General features: G+C 38.0%; 1 protein-coding gene across 1 annotated transcript; it reads left to right on the forward strand.

Moving 5' to 3' along the window:
* The first annotated feature begins 4,729 nt into the window (after positions 1-4,729).
* LOC139738584 (2-Hydroxyacid oxidase 1-like) lies at positions 4,730-10,774 on the forward strand. The gene is made up of 8 exons (XM_071649200.1): positions 4,730-4,877; positions 5,526-5,677; positions 6,471-6,726; positions 7,795-7,967; positions 8,570-8,661; positions 8,981-9,142; positions 9,834-9,903; positions 10,704-10,774. The coding sequence occupies exons 1-8, from the start codon at positions 4,744-4,746 to the stop codon at positions 10,772-10,774; spliced, it is 1,110 nt and encodes a 369-aa protein (XP_071505301.1). The 5' UTR covers positions 4,730-4,743.
* Positions 10,775-19,533: the final 8,759 nt, after the last annotated feature.

The following is a 19,533-nucleotide window of genomic DNA, read 5'->3' on the forward strand; positions in this document are numbered from 1 at the left end:
CCTACCCACTTATTAATAGGGAGGCTCTTCAGATAAAACTCGGATTCCCCATCTTTTATTATTTTATGGTTTTGATCTCGAAATGCTCCAGAACAACTCATTATCCTGGCGATGTTGTGTCAGCCAGACAAGTTTCTTGGTAGACCCTTTCAGTGTATTACGAAGCAACTTCAAAAATTGTGGAAGATAAATTTTCAGTCCTTGTGAGAACTATCCTTTGACTTTGAGGCATCTCCAAATCAGGGTGACCCTCAGCTGGTGTGAAGAAAGATTCTGATGAAACATCTGTACAATCATGCTTCTCTAACCATGCTCAAAAACACTGTTTTCATGCCGTTCTCTTTGATGGCATGGCGAGCCAGGGCAAACTGGTAAGCACTTCTCCACACCCTCCTCAACAGTGCCCAGCTGTGACCCCGCTGACCAGTCCGAGCCTGGCTGACCTCAGGAGGGGTTTTGGAGCAGCTGGTCAATCTCCCGCTGGACAAGGGACGCATGAAGATGAACATGGAAATCATGCTCACCTGAGGGCCTGTGAAGTACAGTGTGTGTAATATGTGTCCATGTGCTTGGGACAGACAGACTCTGGTTTGCATGCGTTATATGGTGTATAGATTGTCAGATCTCTGGTATATCTGAATGCGTGTGTTTTCTTCTTCTTCTTTTTTTCTCTTGGTATGTATATTTTCTTGTCAATATTTTGTTAGTAGATATGTTTGTAATTGCTTCCTTTGTTGCATTTTAAGAACATAGAACTTAAGATGTTAAATGCAGACAAATTTTTGAATGTCCACAAAACATTGTAAATTGCAATTAAAATATGCTGCACAAAATTGATCTGGGCATATTATAGCATTGTAATAGAAGATGCAGTTTCAAATTGAATCATTTTAAACTCAACTTGAAGTGAGAAAGATGTGAGCAAAGGAACAAATTAATGCATTGTTGTTGGGCTTTTTTTTGGGGGGGGGGGGTGGTGGGGTGGGTGGGGGAGGTCTGCACGTACCAATGCATCAAACTTTTTAGCACATGTATATATATATCAAAGTCGGCATTGTAGTTGTAGATACTATGTCACATGAACACGTGGCTGCACTGAAAAGAAGAGAAATGTAAGATACTGAGGGAATGTCAAGTGCATGGATATCTGAGAATTGGCGAAAGAAATAATATATGTCACATGGGCAGACTTATCTCAAAGAGTATGCAAATCTAAATTTAGTGATGATTCCATTTAGTGTCATGAATGATGAACACCATTGCAATGTAAATGAAGGGACTTGTAATAACTCTGTCCCAACAATATGCCCTACATCACACTGATGATGTTTTTGTGTCTGTTGATTGGTGATGCAGTTTGTCTTGTGCTGCAAAGTGGTAGATTTACTAAGAAACCATCTATTTATATTTGTACATGATATGGTCGTTCTTAGGGGAAGTTTCTGCAGTAGTCACTAACTGAGTGCTTGTTTTTGTGCGAATACAGTACAAATAATGTCAGGGAAGTCATTTTTTAAATTTTATGAACCTTGAAGTACATACACAGATTGTTTTGTGAGATGAGAGCTCAATGACAGCATAAATGATAAATGATGACAAAGAGTGGGATTTTCATTGTATATTTCAGGACTGTTTACAGGTTTTGTAATCACTTCCCCAATGTACATCCTGACCCAATGCTGTACCTACAAAAGTGTGACCCATCTCCATTTTAGGCTGGGAAGGTTGCAGATGTTGAAGATTTGAAAGTCGCCAAATAATTTGATAATGGATGACAAATGGATGAGGCATTTGTATTTTGTTTGAAATTCAAAAGCTTGATATCTATGCTGCCTCCCATCAACATTTCAAAGACTAACAATACATTGTATCTAACATTAATTAAAGATATTTTTTGTGAAGCATGTTACCATGGTGTTTTGAATGAACCTATTTATTGTGTTTGGATTCCTCATCTCCTGCAAACTTGGCTTCATCCAAACTTTTGAGCCAATTTTCTCAAGACTGCTTATCTGATGGCCAGCTTTCCAGTCTTTTGTGAGCAAGTTCTTTTAGAAAAAAAAAGTTCAACAAATTATATTTTCGTAAGAACAATTTTACAAAATGTCAAATCAATGTTTGACGACTTCATCAGGCCATTGTGAGGACAGGTCACATGTGAATGAATATATACCAAGAGTATCGACAACACACTTTTCCCTGTATGGTTATTGATTCATATTCTATTCCACTTTTCCTTACATCAGACATCATTTAAACGTGTTTAGTTTATAGGTGGCAAATTATATTCTGCATATAGGACACACCTTGTAAAGGAGCAATGGTCATTTAGTTGAATCTCAGTGATGCACCAGACAAGCTACTCTTATTGAAGATTCCATCATTGAATTGTAGAGGAATTTTGTAGTAATTACCCGGTAATTGATAATGATATCTACATGTCTACATGTAGGATGTCTAGCCTGTGATCTTTCAGATATTGCATTTATATATCATGTACACGAGAGCATTAAGATCGAATGCATAAAATCCAATTTTACGGTTCGTATTAGTTACAGTGACACACTTTTGTTCTCTCATTAGCTCATGAAACAGTAATCTTTGATTGCTCACCTGTTTTGTTAGACATCAGTTGTTATTACAGTGTATAAGAGTTATTTGTACATAGTATAGGCCTATTGTTGCAGCACGACTTGTTATACTCTGGTGTGCTCTTAAAGCCAGTCAGTGTTACAGACTTGACATACCTTTACAGAATACCACAGGAGTGTTCCCAACTCTAGATTTTACCTTGTACGTGTATCATTGTGTCTCCTGGACACACATGCATACATACACACACTCACATGCGCAGGCACACACACATTATTTTACACACTCTAGAATACACTATTCCAATATGCAAATGTTTCCCTGTCTGCCTCATGGAACTCCTTTGCATCTTAATAATATGTGTCGTTTTCACCACTTTACAGTATATTGAACGTGCATCAGAATAAATGTAATATGTTTTCTTTTGTCTTTGTAATTTGTATTATTAAGAAAAACAACCTGAACAAAACCTAAATTCAGATTGGTTTGTTGTGTTGTACTACTTTGTTGTACACCATTGATTGCACAATTTTTTCATTTCTTTACAGGCCTGGTAGCGTGGGGAGAGAAGGTTAACCCAGTTGAATTGACCCAATTGAATTGAATTGATCGCTGGCCACTGGGGTGCATTTAAAAAACTGTGAGTAGCACAGGCCTGCTAGAGTAAAATTGCCCATCTGCAAATGTCTGTTTATTGAAGCATATGCTCATTGGTAACATTTGACTCAAATTGAGATTCTTCGGCTGTGTGTGTACTTACATAGAGATCAGTGATAAGGGACTCCCAAATATCAATCCAAGTTGAGCCAGCCTTAATTCTCATTGCATGGTATATCCCCATGCTACTAGATCTTTAAGGTATTGGCTCTACATGCCTGTGATATTTGATAATTGCAGGAAAGACCTTATCCATTTCAATCATGGTCATTCTTATGTATTGATTTGTATTCTGTACTGGTACATATACATTTGTATTTTGATCAATACATAAGAATCATGGTTATTTGAAATGGATATATTAAGTGTGTGTGTGTGTGTGTGTGTGTGTGTGTGTGTGTGTGTAAAGGCACTAATTTGAAATCAGTCCAACTTAACTACAGACATTTAATTGTAAAGCAAAAATAAAAGAGGAGGGATTAGGCATCTGGATGATCAGTCATCTATTAAGAGAGCCTAGAGAACATCTATACCGGGTGTCCCCAAAAAAGCGGAACGGTGGATTTTAAGTACCTTGCGGTCTAAAAGTTATATATCTTTTGACATCATTAGAAAGAGCATCTTCCGCAGAAAGAAAGAAGAAAGAAAGAAAGAAAAAAAAAAGAAAGAAAAATTGTTGCTGTATAGGGAGATAGAGGTGTATAGAGATGTGACTAAATAGGGCACAATAGAATGCTATTCGGTCTCTTATATGTTTTATTCCTCATTGACAATAATAGTTCTAATTCATTCTGAACAATTCATTTCAATCTTTCTTGTCATAGGCCTATCTGCAGTATTTGAAAAAAAAAAAGAGATACACATACCAGCCATAAATGTGTTTGCGTCCATTGTTGCTCTAAAACGTGTCTACGAGAGACAATGAAACAGTCCAGTTGAACAGGATTCTATGGATATAAACCAGGGGCAGATCCGGGAATTCCGTGAAAGAGGGGCACCTGTACAAAGAAACAAAAAAAGACAGGTAAAGAAGTTTGAAGCACAGGTACATGGAGTGGTGTACCAATATGGAACATTAACTGAATATACCTCAATATTAGATTCGTCCAATACGAAGTACCAATCAGACATACATATCCCGAAGTCCATTGACAGCATAACCTGCCATCGTGGTAGACGGTCGCGTTGGTCAGGGTCAGACATGTGCAGGTCGAGTTGTCTTGGTACTGTTGACGATAACGCACGATTGAGCAACTCGGCAAAGTGTTCTTCACGTACTGTTGACCCACTTCGGACTACGGGCCCGGTGTGCAGGACTTGCAAGCTCTCTCGCTCTCACACATCCACACACACTAACCACACCAGCAGCGCGACCCGTACCCTTTCTAAACTTTGGGTCCGACAACTCACCGACAGTCACCGTACGATAGACACATACACATCGCACGTCACATAGGTGCTAGCTGTCTGGAGCTCACGGCCTACGAATTTACGATGTCGTCCATTGTTTGTTTGCAAGATTTGGAGGATTATGCCGGAAAGCATCTCGCCAAGAATGCTTACGACTACTACAGAAGCGGGGCTAACGATGAGCAGACACTGCACGACAACCGAGCTGCCTTTCAAAGGTGAATTTACGTGAGAGAAATTTATTCGGTACTGCTACTGGATCTACACTAGTCTAGAGCTAGCATTCGTTAGATGATAGATCTAGACTAGAGCTAGTTCGTTGAAGTACTACACTAGTCACTAGACCTAGAAAGTATCAAGAGAGTTTATTATTTATATTAAACTAAACTTTACTCTTAAAAGTTTACAACCCTGTTTTGTGAGTGCTAACGTTACAATGTACGAAGATCCTGCGTAGTGTGTAGGATCTTTTCGGTTCTAACCTAGATTCTAGTAACCACATTTTAATTGGGGGGGGGGGGGGGGGCAGGGGGAGAGAAGATTAACTCTGACAATGAACATCAACATGTAGTTTAACGAAAAGTCATAATAAGCATTTTAGAGGTCTAACTGTTAGTCTCGTTAGACATAGGTCTATTGATCACTCCTGCTCATGCCTTGAAGTCAATTATGAATGATAACCTTCATTCCTGTGAAAGAAACTCGGACGATATAACACTAACAGTTAACGTTAGAGGTCTAGATCCCTAGTCTAGACCCGGTTTATGTCTATGAACATTTGATGAGGTATATGCCATTGATAATGATGTGTTTAATTTTTCTCTGTCTTGTTGCTCTTGTACTCTTGATTTTTGTGCCAACCCCAGGTTACGAATAAGACCACGTATCTTGCGAGATGTGTCGGTTCGTGATCTTTCAACAACCGTCCTGGGGCAACCATTGCCTTTTCCAATAGCCGTTGCTCCGACAGCCATGCAGCGAATGGCGCACCCTGAAGGAGAGCTTGCTACAGCTCGTGGTAAGGGCAATCAAGCCAATATTTCAACGTTTTCGTCATCTCAAAATGTCGTTCACACTTAAGTCTGCAAAGAGACATCCAGAAACAAATAAAACAACTAATTAAAAAGCTAATACGATACCATACTTGATACATGTACATTAACATAATAGTATTCATTAATGGTATTCTGCTAGTTCTTGACTTTTAACAGCTACACAGAGAAATATAACGATAATGTGATGACAGTTAGTTATGAAATGTTTCTGAAAAACGTGACGGTTCAAGGAAATATACAAAATTTGATTTTTTATGTATATTTGTCATGGCAATTTAATTACAAAATCATCAACAGCTGACCTTTGTGATTATCATTTATTTTGAATTCATCAAAAAGCAGGATAACAGGTGATTAGCCATGATTACCATTTGATTAGGTGCCAAATGTCATTGTGCCGAATCTTTATGCAAGTCTGAAGAGATGTCACTTTAAGTAATGTTTATTAATGTAAGTTTGATCATCAGGGGAATATTGCTTTACTTCTTTTTTTTTTATTTGGCGTTTAACTGTTTTAGCCATTTCCTTCCTGTTTCAAATTACTTGATCTTTCGTCACTTTTCTTTCTCACTTTTTTTTAATATTCTTGTGTTTAGGTTACTGTAGATGTGTGACTCTAGTTTGTATGTGGACAAGATCAGTGTAACATTACATTTCACAGGAATTGGAACAATTTCCTCACCAAGTTTTAGAGTTGCTAAAACAGGTTTGACAATTTCGTTCTCCTCGATCTCATCTCATTACACCGTTTTGCAGCGGCTACCGCAGCAGGGACTGGCATGATTTTGAGTTCCTGGGCTACCAGCAGTATAGAGGAAGTAGCAAAGGCGTCTGGCAGTGGTATCAGGTGGTTCCAGCTCTACATCTACAGGGACAGGGAGACCACCAGGAATCTGGTCAAGAGGGCTGAGAGGGCGGGCTACAAGGCTCTCTTTGTCACTGTGGACACGCCCATCTTAGGCAAGAGACTGTCGGACGTGAGGAATAAATTCTCACTACCTGAGCCATACAGGTGAGCTAACCCTAGATCATTATATGGTGATGTTATTCATGAGAAGTAAAGCTTTGAACCTCACATACTCTGTAATTCTGTTATGTGTTGCTTGTTTTGATAGCAGCTTTGTTATGACTGATGTGAAATGTAGATAAGATATTTATTCTTGACCTTAAGGTCATCAGTCATAAATATTGTCTTTTGCAGTATTCATAGCAGATGACCCATGATTTATTTGGTTGTAGATTGAAGTTCAACATGCTTATGAGTACACAAGTGTCAATAGACGTTTAAATGCTTTACTGGCAGTTATTTTTTTTTTATGTATGTGCAGTGAGTTTATGTCATAAGCTCTTGTTTGCATGTAAGACAGGTGTTAGCAATCACAGAAACCAGATGCTGTTGTACATTTGTGTGAAATTATGCTTGTGGTGTTTTTAGATTTAGAACTACATGGTAATTGTAATTGCTCCATTTGGAATTGGATTTGTAAGCTATCTGTTGTAAATGTTTATATTTGATTATATCCTAAATGCATTTGAAACAAATGTGCCAGCCTCAGGTAGAATACTCTCAAATACAGATTATGCACAAAGCCAATCGACCCATTTGGACATAAGTGTGGTGCCTCACGACTTTTATTGCAAAAATGTGCAAATTTGAAAAAATATAGATAAAGGGAATTTTTGTCTGACATTACATGCTACATCAAAATATGCTGTTTTGGATGGGAGCTATTTGTGTTTTTGCACATTTCTCTGGTCCTTGAAGGGTCTTTCATGATACATTGTAGTCTACATTTTGAACAGCAAATACATGAATTTAGCATTCACTTGAGACACTTATATTATTTGGAAGAAATTTAGCATGTATATATGTTTAAGTCTTTGCCTGTCACTTAATTACATCTTTAATTCTGCTCACTCAAGTGCTCTTTCCAAAGTTTCCCATTTATATGATCAAAATCAAGATATATTTGCAACAAATCAAACTCAAACAATCAAATCAAGAAAAGAGATGTAAAGAGCCATTACTTGTGTTCACTGAAAGAAATCCTTCACCTTCCTCAAAACTGCCTCCGAGCAGATTAGCCAACTTTGCTCCCAGAACTGACCAGTCCCGTGGCGTGCAGGGCACATCCAGCTCTGGCCTGGCTGAGTATGTGGCGTCGCAGATTGATCCGTCTCTCAGTTGGAAGCACATCGAGTGGCTCAAGAGCATCACGACCTTGCCCATAGTCCTCAAGGGGGTTTTGACAGGTGAATTATACTCCCTTTTTTTAGCGTTGTTGCTTATATTTTGCTTATCAAACAGCTGCAGGCAAGATTTCCACAGCATGACAATTTTGAAATGTATGTCATTTTGAAGATAGCACTGCTTTTGTGTATTAGAGCCAGTTGCTGTGAGCTTGAACTAAAATATGAACTACATTTAGTTAAGGTATAAGTAATGAAAGGAGATGAAGATTTTTATGCCATACTGAGAGAATGTATTATTATCTCTTATCTGTGCTTTACTCGCCAGATGGTACATCCACAAGTTTGCTGAGTGTGCCGATTGGAACTGATGTCCTGAAACTAAATTTCAATGAAAGAAGATCATGTAAACTTTTGTAAACTTTCGTAAACTTTTGTGTAGGAACATGGAATCGTTTTTGCCCATGTAGGTTGCTCCACACTTACGTTGAGATCAAGGTGACTGAGAAGGAGCCATATGCTCATCAAACAGCTCAGCAAGTTGCAGCGAAGTGTAATAGCACATACAATACTTATTCTTATGTGCCTCATGTATAATGGGTTGATGAGTACATACATCATTATGGCTCACTCTCCTCTGATTTTTTGTTTCATACTCTTGATAGCGGAGGATGCCAGAGAAGCTGTGGCTCACAATGTGGCAGGCATTGTTGTTTCAAACCATGGAGCTAGACAACTGGATGGGGTCCCTGCCACTGTAAGAAGTAGAGTTTTCATGCTTTTCTTGTTGAGAAGATATTTCAGATATTGCAGAATGCTCTATTTGCACAACTGAACAATTATAATGATGGATACATTTTCACTTTAAGTGGCACTATGTGCTTATACATGTATATACCTCTTTGAAAATAGCAGTGAATTTGATTGAAAGACACGAATATTAAGTTTAATGTATTTGTCTTGTATGCTAGCTCGCTATAAATCCATGATGTTGCATCTGCCCATATCAAGTGTCCGCTTGCAAAGATAATGCAGGAGAAGTGATGCAATTTAGCCCTGTGTGTCCTCTGCTATAGATTGATGCCCTACCAGAGGTTGTAGAAGCAGTCCGGGGAACTGGTGTGGAGGTCTATCTCGATGGCGGTGTCAGGACCGGAACGGATGTCCTCAAGGCACTAGCCCTTGGAGCGAGGGCAGTCTTCATCGGCCGACCTGCCTTGTGGGGACTTGCCTATGATGTAAGCACTACCCTTGAGCCTGTAAACAAACAAAATATTTTGCCCAAAGAGTTTTGAAATTGTCTGTACTTTTCTCATTTATCTTTGGCATTCTTCTAATGATTTGAATATCATGGATTCATCACGATTATTTCCTACAAGTGCTACTTAGTTGCCTTTCTTCTTGTGTTTTTACATTTTAGCACAATGACCTCATAATCTCCATACCTATGATGTATTATGCACAGTATGGACTTTAACTGCAGTCCTTCATATGCAACTGTGTACAATTATGATCCAGTTTGGGGCTTTTGCCAATCAGAAGGGGTGAAAATCAAATATTGACTTATGTATTAATTGCAAGAGTGTGATTTTTGCTAACCTTGTCTCTGCACTTTCACTTTACTCTGTGCTGGAAATGAAATTGAATTTTTAATTTGTATTTGGCGTAGTGTCCTCCGCTGAATGCTCTACCAAGGAAACTGTTTTTGTTGTTGTTTTTGCTTCAAATGAGGAGAAGGCATGCGCTCACAAACATTTGGCAAGATATGTGGGAAATTAACTATGAACCTTACATATATAAATGAGTAATGGTGTCTAGAAAGCCACTTTTGGCATGACACCCTTGAATGTAATCAGTCTTGGTCAAAAGCCTAACTCCATAATCATCCATGTTCCATGACCTAACACTTCCATTCCTTCACTTTGACAGGGTGAAGCGGGCGTGAAGTTAATGATTGAACTATTGAAAGGAGAGTTTGATCTGGCCATGTCCCTAGCAGGTAAGTAATCATGATTGTACCATTTAGTAGTCTTTATTGTTTTGAAAGTAGAATGTCTAATGGTATTACACATTGCACCAAATATGATAAAAATTAATTTTTTTCATCGCTCATATGTCTGTGAACAGGAGCTCCATCTAAAATTTTGAATATTTTTGATCAAATCTGTCATTTCAATGAATAAGTTTCATACTGGTATTACTAATCTAACTTTTTATCTGTGCAGCATTTGAGGCACATTTTTCAAGATTGCTAGATTTGTGGAGATGGAACTTTACCTGTTTGTATGTATGTATTGTTACTTTGTAAATGTTCATTAGAAATTTGAAATGGATCTCATTTGCATATCCTATCATTGTAAGCTAATGCCAGTACATAAGTGACTCTTTGTTACTCATGCATTTCATCGCTCATATGTCTGTGAACAGGAGCTCCATCTAAAATTTTGAATATTTTTGATCAAATCTGTCATTTCAATGAATAAGTTTCATACTGGTATTACTAATCTAACTTTTTATCTGTGCAGCATTTGAGGCACATTTTTCAAGATTGCTAGATTTGTGGAGATGGAACTTTACCTGTTTGTATGTATGTATTGTTACTTTGTAAATGTTCATTAGAAATTCAAAATGGATCTCATTGCATATCTTATCATTGTAAGCTAATGCCAGTACATAAGTGACTCTTTGTTACTCATGCATTTCAAATAAAAAAATTGTTTTATTTATCTGTTTTTTTTTTCCCCAATGTAATAAAAAACAGTATTACTTGAAGTAATCTATTGTGTTTGTATTCTGCAGGTTGCCCACGTATTGCGAACTTGGATAAAAACATGATTCGGAGACAACCACCTCATTATTCAAAACTGTGAACATTTTGTGTCTGACAAACATCCCAGCAATCATCATTGACTTTCAAACATTCATTCATAAATTGTAAACAAGAATGTGTGTTCATTTGGATATATGTTTCCTTCATGAGTATCCAGGCTTCCTAAATTGTTTTGCAGTCAAATTCCTCTCCATCTTGATTGTCAAATATGTATTTGCACTATGAGATGAAATAGTGTAAAAAATGCTTGATTTTTTTTTGTTTTTGTAATTGATACATTGATTAACAATACACTACAGTATATGAAAAACTGCCAGGGAAATAGTATTCTGTATTGGAATTTACGTATTTAGTAATATCATTAATTCAATTAAGATTAAAAAACCTCTTAATTGAATAATTGAATGTTACAACTTGAATCTTCCTCGGTTTGATATTCAGTGTACATTCAGAATGAATTCTTATCACATGTGCAAAAGAAGACTTCCAAAGACTGTTAACCTGTTCCATACTGAATTCTGAAATCCCCAGACTAAATACACAGGCCACCAGGTTCCCGTATGGAATGGGTTAATGCCATGGCATATACTGTAAAATGAGGAATGTTTGTGTGCATTTTGATTTCACGAATTTTGCGAGAGCCAAGATTTGAGAAATTAAAATGCATGTGAAAGTTCTTGTCTACACTATACGCATTGAATGTTAAAAGCAACTCGCAAAAATTTCATGCCACGGAAAAGGCTGTCGGCTCCAATTCGCCAAAATTTCGTGCCGCAAAAATATTGTGTTTCACAGTAGTGGACAATGGTCAGGCAACTAGGCTCATTTCGGATGTTGCTTTGTTGCTTCTCTTATCATAAATCATATTTTTCTCAGATTTCTGTGCTGAATGGACTATGAATGATGACCTGATGTTCATCATTTCATTGAGCCAAATGAATTTGTTTCAATTCAAACCATCTTCTATGCGCTTGTCTCAAATAGTTACGGCAGTTGTTTTTTATTCAGGAGGTGTTCCATAACATTTAAACCAGAAAAGTGTGCATTATCATAACCAAGAGATGTCTGTGCAGGCCATATGTACTACATTCAAGACAGAAAGAAAACATTTCAAAGGTCTCTTCAAGTTAATGTGTTATGAAGATTTTTTTTTTGTTGGCACAAATTTATGGTGTGATATCTAGAATGCTAAAATTATTTTTCAGCAGAATGAAAATCTGAAAAGGTACCCGTACTTCATCATGACCAGAATTTTAGTTGCTGTTGTGTACTTTGTATTCTCCTTTCAATGTTGAGAGCAATTCTTTTAAAAAAAAAAAGTAAATCTGTAATAATTAATCAGAAGAGAATGCCGATGACAATGTCCTAACCGTATTATGTGCTTGTATGGGCCAATGCACACCCATACATTACTCCCATTCCTTGCTGCAATACCAGTACATGTATTGATATATCTGTGTGTGCTTGCAATCGATCACAATTCATCATTATATTGTGTTGACTGCGTCTCTGAAACAACTTTTTTATTGTTTGCTGTCATTTCCAGAAGGAAATTCCTCTCACTTGCGTGAGTATTATTGCAATGCATGGGTGGTCATCCAAGTATCATGGTCTTTTCACCCATTTTTTGTGACTGAAATTATTTACAACTCAACCCCTCCCCCCAATCATGTGCGGTTTGAAGCCTGTTAAGACAGAGTTTCTTATGTATTAACTGACCACAGCAAAAGTAATGTGGGAAGATGATGCATAAAATGTGTAAAAGTGAGTAATTTCAAAGGAGATTTTGTTGAGTGCGACAGCACACAGTTGGCCAGTTTATGTTTTTGTGTTTGTGTTTGTCTTCGTGTGTGCATGTACACATAAACGTCACCAAGTGATTAATGGCTGTGAGTGATTCTGATGGTATTATTGAACTTGAAACACTTTGCTCATAAGTATGACAAATATTGACAGCACAAGTGTTTCCTGTTCAGAGGTGTATACAAGTAATTTCGATGAGACCTCATATTTTGTGTGTGTGTACTGGTACACTTTTTTCTTATATGAATCTGAAATATTAGATGTGGGTGAAAAATCAAGTTGAGAGAGTAGAGTTTTGGGAATGTGATATTTTCTTCTTTATTTTGCCTCAGTAAATTACAAAGGACCCATCATACTTCATTGTTGTATTCTTGGGCTATATTTCATTCAGGAGAGGGGGAATGCTACCTGTATACTTATAATTTGGTGTCAGATGTGCTGTTATGTGCACAAAATGTTTTGTATATGAGCAGTATTTAGCAGAATGATACAACATAACTTCAGGGAATAATGACATGTTTTTCTTCTTCTTTTTGCTTCACTGCTGTATTTGGAGGGATTTCTTTATCAAAATCTTCATGTCAAACCCATTAAATTTTAATAGGATGTGATTCTGTGGTAATGAAGTAAGGAGACATTTGATAACTGAGTTTCTTCAAGCTTGCCTTACAGCCTCAGTACAGTTATATTCATGCAGAATCGTTTTAAAGGGAAATTGAATGTATATGTTCTGAGATACTGATTTCACTCGGTGTTTAAATACCTGTACCAACATGATGTTTAGTACCGGGAAATCTCTTTATAACGAGGTTGCTTGGACCACTGATTACACCTCATAATATCCAGTACCTCATAAAGGTAATTAAAGGAGAAACGCTTAATACAGTAATGGAAAATCAGGACTGCCAAATTCACCCCATCATAAGTGATACCTCGTAAGTGAGCACATTATAATGGGATTTCTTTGTAGATCAACCCAAATGCAAGTGACAGAGCAACCATGCTATGCTACATACTGAAAATTGAAAAGTTATACATGTTCATGTAGTGCAGATGTGGATGCACTTGATAATGCAATGTAGAGTTACTGTTTGGGGTTTCGTTTTTTCAACTTTAAAAGAAAAAGTATCATTTGGTCAATTTCTAGATCTTGTTCTGGGGGGTGTTTCATCAACGTTTGTTGGCGCTGACAACTTGAATCACCATAGTAACAGTCAGTGACCACAGCATCTCAGCCAATCAAAACCAAGGATTTTGCTGAAATTGTTCAGCGCCGACAACTGTCGGCGCTGACAAGCGTTGATGAAACACCCCCCAGAATTCAACATTTGTCAAAACTGTTCAAATTTGCATGTGGCTTATGTGATGCTTCTTCATGACCTGTGTAAAATGAAATAGCAAAACACACTATGTAGGTATAATGTTTGAACTACATGTATTTGCATGTAACCCTAAGCAAGTTTTAAAGTACATTGTATTGCATAAGGTACGTAGCTCTAACTTTAGACTCACAAGAAAGAATGTATCCTGTAGGACTTTGGGTATAAATCAGAAGATTAAAAAAAAATCTCTTACTTACACTTTGCCAGTGAGATATTCGACAAGATGTATTTCACAAAAGAGATAAAATCAAGTTTAAAAATCGACCTATTGTTACTACACAGATACTGTTATTCCCTTTGCCTCGTTAAAATGAAATATGGTGAAGTTTTATAATCAAATTCATTTTCATCTAGTCTTCCACTTGTAAGGCTAAAGTTTACATGCTGAAATCAATCAACCTAACCCACTGAAACGAAAGATAGTAAATCACTGATCCATATCAATGTTGTGTGCACTGTACTGGGGCTTTGAGATACAAGAGATCAGTTACTTACTCAGTACATGTATGTATATGTTTATTTTTGTAATAACAAATGAATATGAATAAAAGAATAGCATGAATATAATCAAGAAAATTATTGATATTCTGTTCATTCTTACCCTGAAGGATCACTATTGTTTTCTGCAGTAGAATGTGGTTAATATGTTTTTGGGTTTTTTTGGTTTGTTTTTTACTTTTACCCCTGCCCTGCCCTCTGTCTATTTTACATGTTATGCATGTCTATTTATCTAGCTATCTATATCAGTGTCCACCTAATTTTGAGGAATGGAAAATGATCTTAGGAAAGTTTTACCTATCCATCCATCCATCCATCCATCCATCCATCTATTTACACTTAGTATATTGAATGAATGAATGAATCAAACGGATGGATGGATGGATGGATGGATGGATCAATCAGTCAGTCAATCAATCAATCAATCAATCAATCAATCAATCAATCATTCAATCAATCATTCACTCATTCATTCATTCTTTCATTCAATTAATTAGCCAGTCAGTCAGTCCATCAATCAATCAACTATCCAATTAATCAATCCTTGTTTATCAATCTATGTATTCTATTTACCCATCTATCTGTGTATCTACCTGTAATTCATCTGCATGTTTCTATTGTTTGCTGAATGGAAAGTGTTAAAGGAAATGGAGGTGAGGTGAGTGGAATAGACATCTGTCTTTCAATCAAGTCTCTATCTCTCTATCTATATATCTTTCTACCTGCCTGCCATGTATCTATCTATCTATCTATCTATCTATATGTGATTACCAGTGTTTGTCATAAGGTATAAAGAGATCTTGTATGAGTACAAAGATGAGGGAGAGGGTATGATGTGTGAAAGTTCTCCATACCCAAGCACATATCTGTCCTATTCATCTAGCAATCAAATAATCTTTCCAGCTCTAATTTTATCCATTTCTGTGTCTATTCATTGTACAATGGAAAGAGATAATTTTTAAAAAAAAGGTTGTACAATGGTGTGGGAGGGAGAATGCCATCTGAAAGTTTATCAATCCCACAAGCACCCATCTATCTATCTATCTATCCATCTACCTATCTATCTATCTATCTATCTATCTATCTATCTGTTCCTCTATCTATCCATCCCTCCATCTATCTATCCATTTATCTGTCTAGCTAATAGATGAGAGAAGGAGTATACTGTCTGAAGGCTTTTCATTCTGAAGTGGACAGGAATGATTTATTGTGCTCACAACAAGTGATGGTACCTTTTACTTTTTGGGCATATAGCATCACAAATTCTGCAATATTATTGCACAAATCAGAGTTCGGCAATTACATTGTAGCAGCTTTAAAAATTTCTGAGCAACAAATTAATTGTTTAAATGCAAAAGCACTAAATTCTAAAGCTATGAAGAAATGAAAGAGAACCCTAGGTAGTAAAAAAAAGCAAGGAAGGGAAAAAAGGTAGAAAGAATTCTGCAAAATCTTCAAGGAACCTGGAGAACAATAAGTACCAATAAGTCTTGATCAATAAAACTCATTTTGTCTTTTGTTTACTATGATAACTTAGTTTTTGTGAATCATTTTAAACATGGTGTCTTCCTTAAAAGTGAAAGAAAGGAAGAAAAAAAAACTTTAGAGAAACCCACACTAAGACGAAACAGAGTTGTGCTGAAAGAATCTGACATCAATAACCTTACATTTAGTGTTGAAAACAATTGAATATCTAGAGGGCAAACAAAAGTATATTGCCGTCCATAGGATGTCATTGACTGATCACTGGAATGTCATGTAGATAGTTTTGGTTGACATGGGGATTCAGACATTTAAACTTTTTGCAAGATATGGCTGACATATCAACAAACAAAACAAAACAAAAACAAGAAACAAAGTGGTCCTAATAAAAGTTGGGTTCCACCTTTTTATTAGTATCTCTTTGTTTTTTTGATATCGTAACCATTTCAAAACCGATTCTATTCAAATAAACTTTTAATTAGGCCTATTGTATGCTCTTCAATATTTCAGAAGAGGTTTCTGATTATCTCACAAAGAGTTGGAAACCTCAACCAAAACTATACCATCCCTTTAAATCATTAAGAGGTGATTAGTCTAGAAAAAAACAACAAAAAGGGATTTCCATCTTCTTATGATTAAAAAAGGGATTCATTAAAACGAGTTGATGTAAGTAACTGCGATCAACTTTTCTACCAAGTAAACAAACGAAATGGATTTCGCGTAGATGTTTCTGTCGCCTCCTACTACTCAGTCCTACCTTCCTCTCTCCCCAACTCGATGGCTCTGTTCGTTCGGTTCATCTCAGATTAGTCCAAACTTGTACGGTATGTGCTAGAGAATAATAATCAAGCAGAGGGATGAAGATTGAGGTTTGAATTTTCTTCAGTTTGTCTCCTAACAAATGAAATTTGTAAGATCGCAACTCTTACTGCTGATCTGTAATATTTCACAAACACGTCGGAAAATGCATGGGCGTCACCAGGGGGGGTGCGTTGGGTGCGAACGCACCCCCCTTCAGACTAAAAAAAAAAAAAAAAAAAAAAAAAAAAAAAAACTTCAGTCTGCGAGCGACCTCAACGCCTCACACTAAATGATTATCATTTTTTATCTATTTTTTGTTGTTGAAATTTTACATCGGGGACAAAAACAAAAACAAAACAAAAAATCGTGGGTAAAAGCAGTTCGCACCCCTGGTTCTGGCAGCACTGATTTTATACATAATTATCTAGTATACAAGTGTATTCTATACAGTGTTGACTATATACATAGATTTTGGACATCCTTCCCATACTTGGTCACTTTGACGCCACCTCGCTGGTCATACCTCCCCCAGTCATGAACATGAACCGACACCCTTGACTAGCAGTTGCGGATCCAGGGGGAGGGGCGCACCGGGCGTCCCCCCCCCCCGCCCCCTCTTAATTTCCAAAGCGAAAAAGTATAGCTACAAACGGCAGTTTTTGGACTGTAAAATGTCGAAATTTTCAATCTCGCTCGCTGGCATTTAGTCGTAATGCCATTCTCCTGAAGTTGCTGCCAGTAATTGCCGGCAGTTCCACCCGTTGTGCCCCCCCCCCCCCCTTACTGCAAAAAATATAGCTACAAACGGCAGTTTTGAGACTGTAAAATGTCACAATTTTCAAGCTCGCTCGCTCCACTCGCTCGCATTTAAATTCTCCTAATATTGCTGCCAGTAATTGCCAGCAGTTGCGCCCGGTGCGCCCCCTCAATTTCGAAAGCAAAAAAAGATATAGCATCAAACGGCAGTTTGGGGACTGTAAAATGTCAAAATTTTAAAGCTCGCTCGCATTTAATCTTTATGCAATTCCCCTGATGTTACTGCCAGTAATTGTCTGCAGTTGCGCCCGGTGCACCCCCCCCCCTTAATTTCCAAAACGAAAAAATATAGCTACAAACGGCAGTTTTTCTACTGTAACATGTCAAAATTTTCAAGCTCGCTCTCTTCGCTCGCTCGCATTGAATCGTTATGCAATTCACCTGACATTGCTGCCTGTAATTGCCAGCAGTTGCGCCCGGTGGCATGCGCTCCATCCCCCCCCCCCCTTAATTTCCAAAGCGAAAAAAATATGGCTGAGAACGGCAGTTTTTGGACTGTAAAATGTAAAATTTTCAAGCTCGCTCGCATGTAATCGTTATGCAATTCACCTGATGCTGCTGCCAGTAATTGCCAGCAGTTCCGCCCGGTGGGCCCCCTCCCTTTATTTCCAAAGCGAAAAAATATGGCTAAGAACGGCAGTTTTTGGACTGTAAAATGTAAAATTTTCAAGCTCACTCTCTTCGCTCGCTCGAATTTAATCTTTATGCAATTCCTCTGATGTTACTGCCAGTAATTGTCTGCAGTTGCGCCCGGCGCACCCTCCCCCCCCCCCCCCCTTGATTTCCAAAGAGAAAAAATATGGTTACAAACGGCAGTTTTTCTATTGCAAAATGTCAAAATTTTCAAGCTCGCTCTCTTCGCTCGCTCGCATTGAATCGTTTTGCAATTCACCTGATGTTGCTGCCAGTAATTGCCAGCAGTTCCGCCCGGTGCGCCCCCTCCCTTTATTTCCAAAGCGAAAAAATATGGCTAAGAACGGCAGTTTTTGGACTGTAAAATGTAAAATTTTCAAGCTCGCTCGCATGTAATCGTTATGCAATTCACCTGATGTTGCTGCCAGTAATTGCCAGCAGTTCCGCCCGGTGCGCCCCCTCCCTTTATTTCCAAAGCGAAAAAATATGGCTAAGAACGGCAGCTTTTGGACTGTAAAATGTAAACTTTTCAAGCTCACTCTCTTCGCTCGCTCGCATTTAATCTTTATGCAATTCCCCTGATGTTACTGCCAGTAATTGTCTGCAGTTGCGCCCGGCGCACCCCCCCCCTTAATTTCCAAAGCGAAAAAATATGGTTACAAACGGCAGTTTTCTACTGCAAAATGTCAACATTTTCAAGCTCGCTCTCTTCGCTCGCTCGCATTGAATTGTTTTGCAATTCACCTGATGTTGCTGCCAGTAATTGCCAGCAGTTGCACCCGGTGGCATGCGCTCTACCCCCCCCCCTTAATTTCCAAAACGAAAAAATATGGCTAAGAACGGCAGTTTTTTGGACTGTAAAATGTACAATTTTCAAGCTCGCTCGCATTTAATCGTTATGCAATTCACCTGATGTTGCTGCCAGTAATTGCCAGCAGTTCCGCCCGGTGCGCCCCCCTCCCTTTATTTCCAAAGCGAAAAAATATGGCTAAGAACGGGAGTTTTTGGACTGTGAAATGTAAAATTTTCAAGCTCGCTCTCTTCGCTCGCTCGCATTTTAATCTTTATGCAATTCCCTTGATGTTACTGCCAGTAATTGTCGGCAGTTGCGCCCGGTGCCCCCCCCCCCCTTAATTTCCAAAGCGAAAAATATGGTTACAAACGGCAGATTTCTACTGCAAAATGTCAAAATTTTCAAGCTCGCTCTCTTCGCTCGCTCGCATTGAATTGTTTTGCAATTCACCTGATGTTGCTGCCAGTAATTGCCAGCAGTTGCAGCCGGTGGCATGCGCTCTACCCCCCCCCCTTAATTTCCAAAACGAAAAAATATGGCTAAGAACGGCAGTTTTCGGACTGTAAAATGTAAAATTTTCAAGCTCGCTCG

This window comes from Diadema antillarum, unplaced genomic scaffold, assembly GCF_040938485.1.
Source record: "Diadema antillarum isolate AM-2024a unplaced genomic scaffold, OU_Dant_1.0 seq00000757_RagTag, whole genome shotgun sequence".
Lineage (NCBI taxonomy): Eukaryota > Metazoa > Echinodermata > Echinoidea > Diadematoida > Diadematidae > Diadema > Diadema antillarum.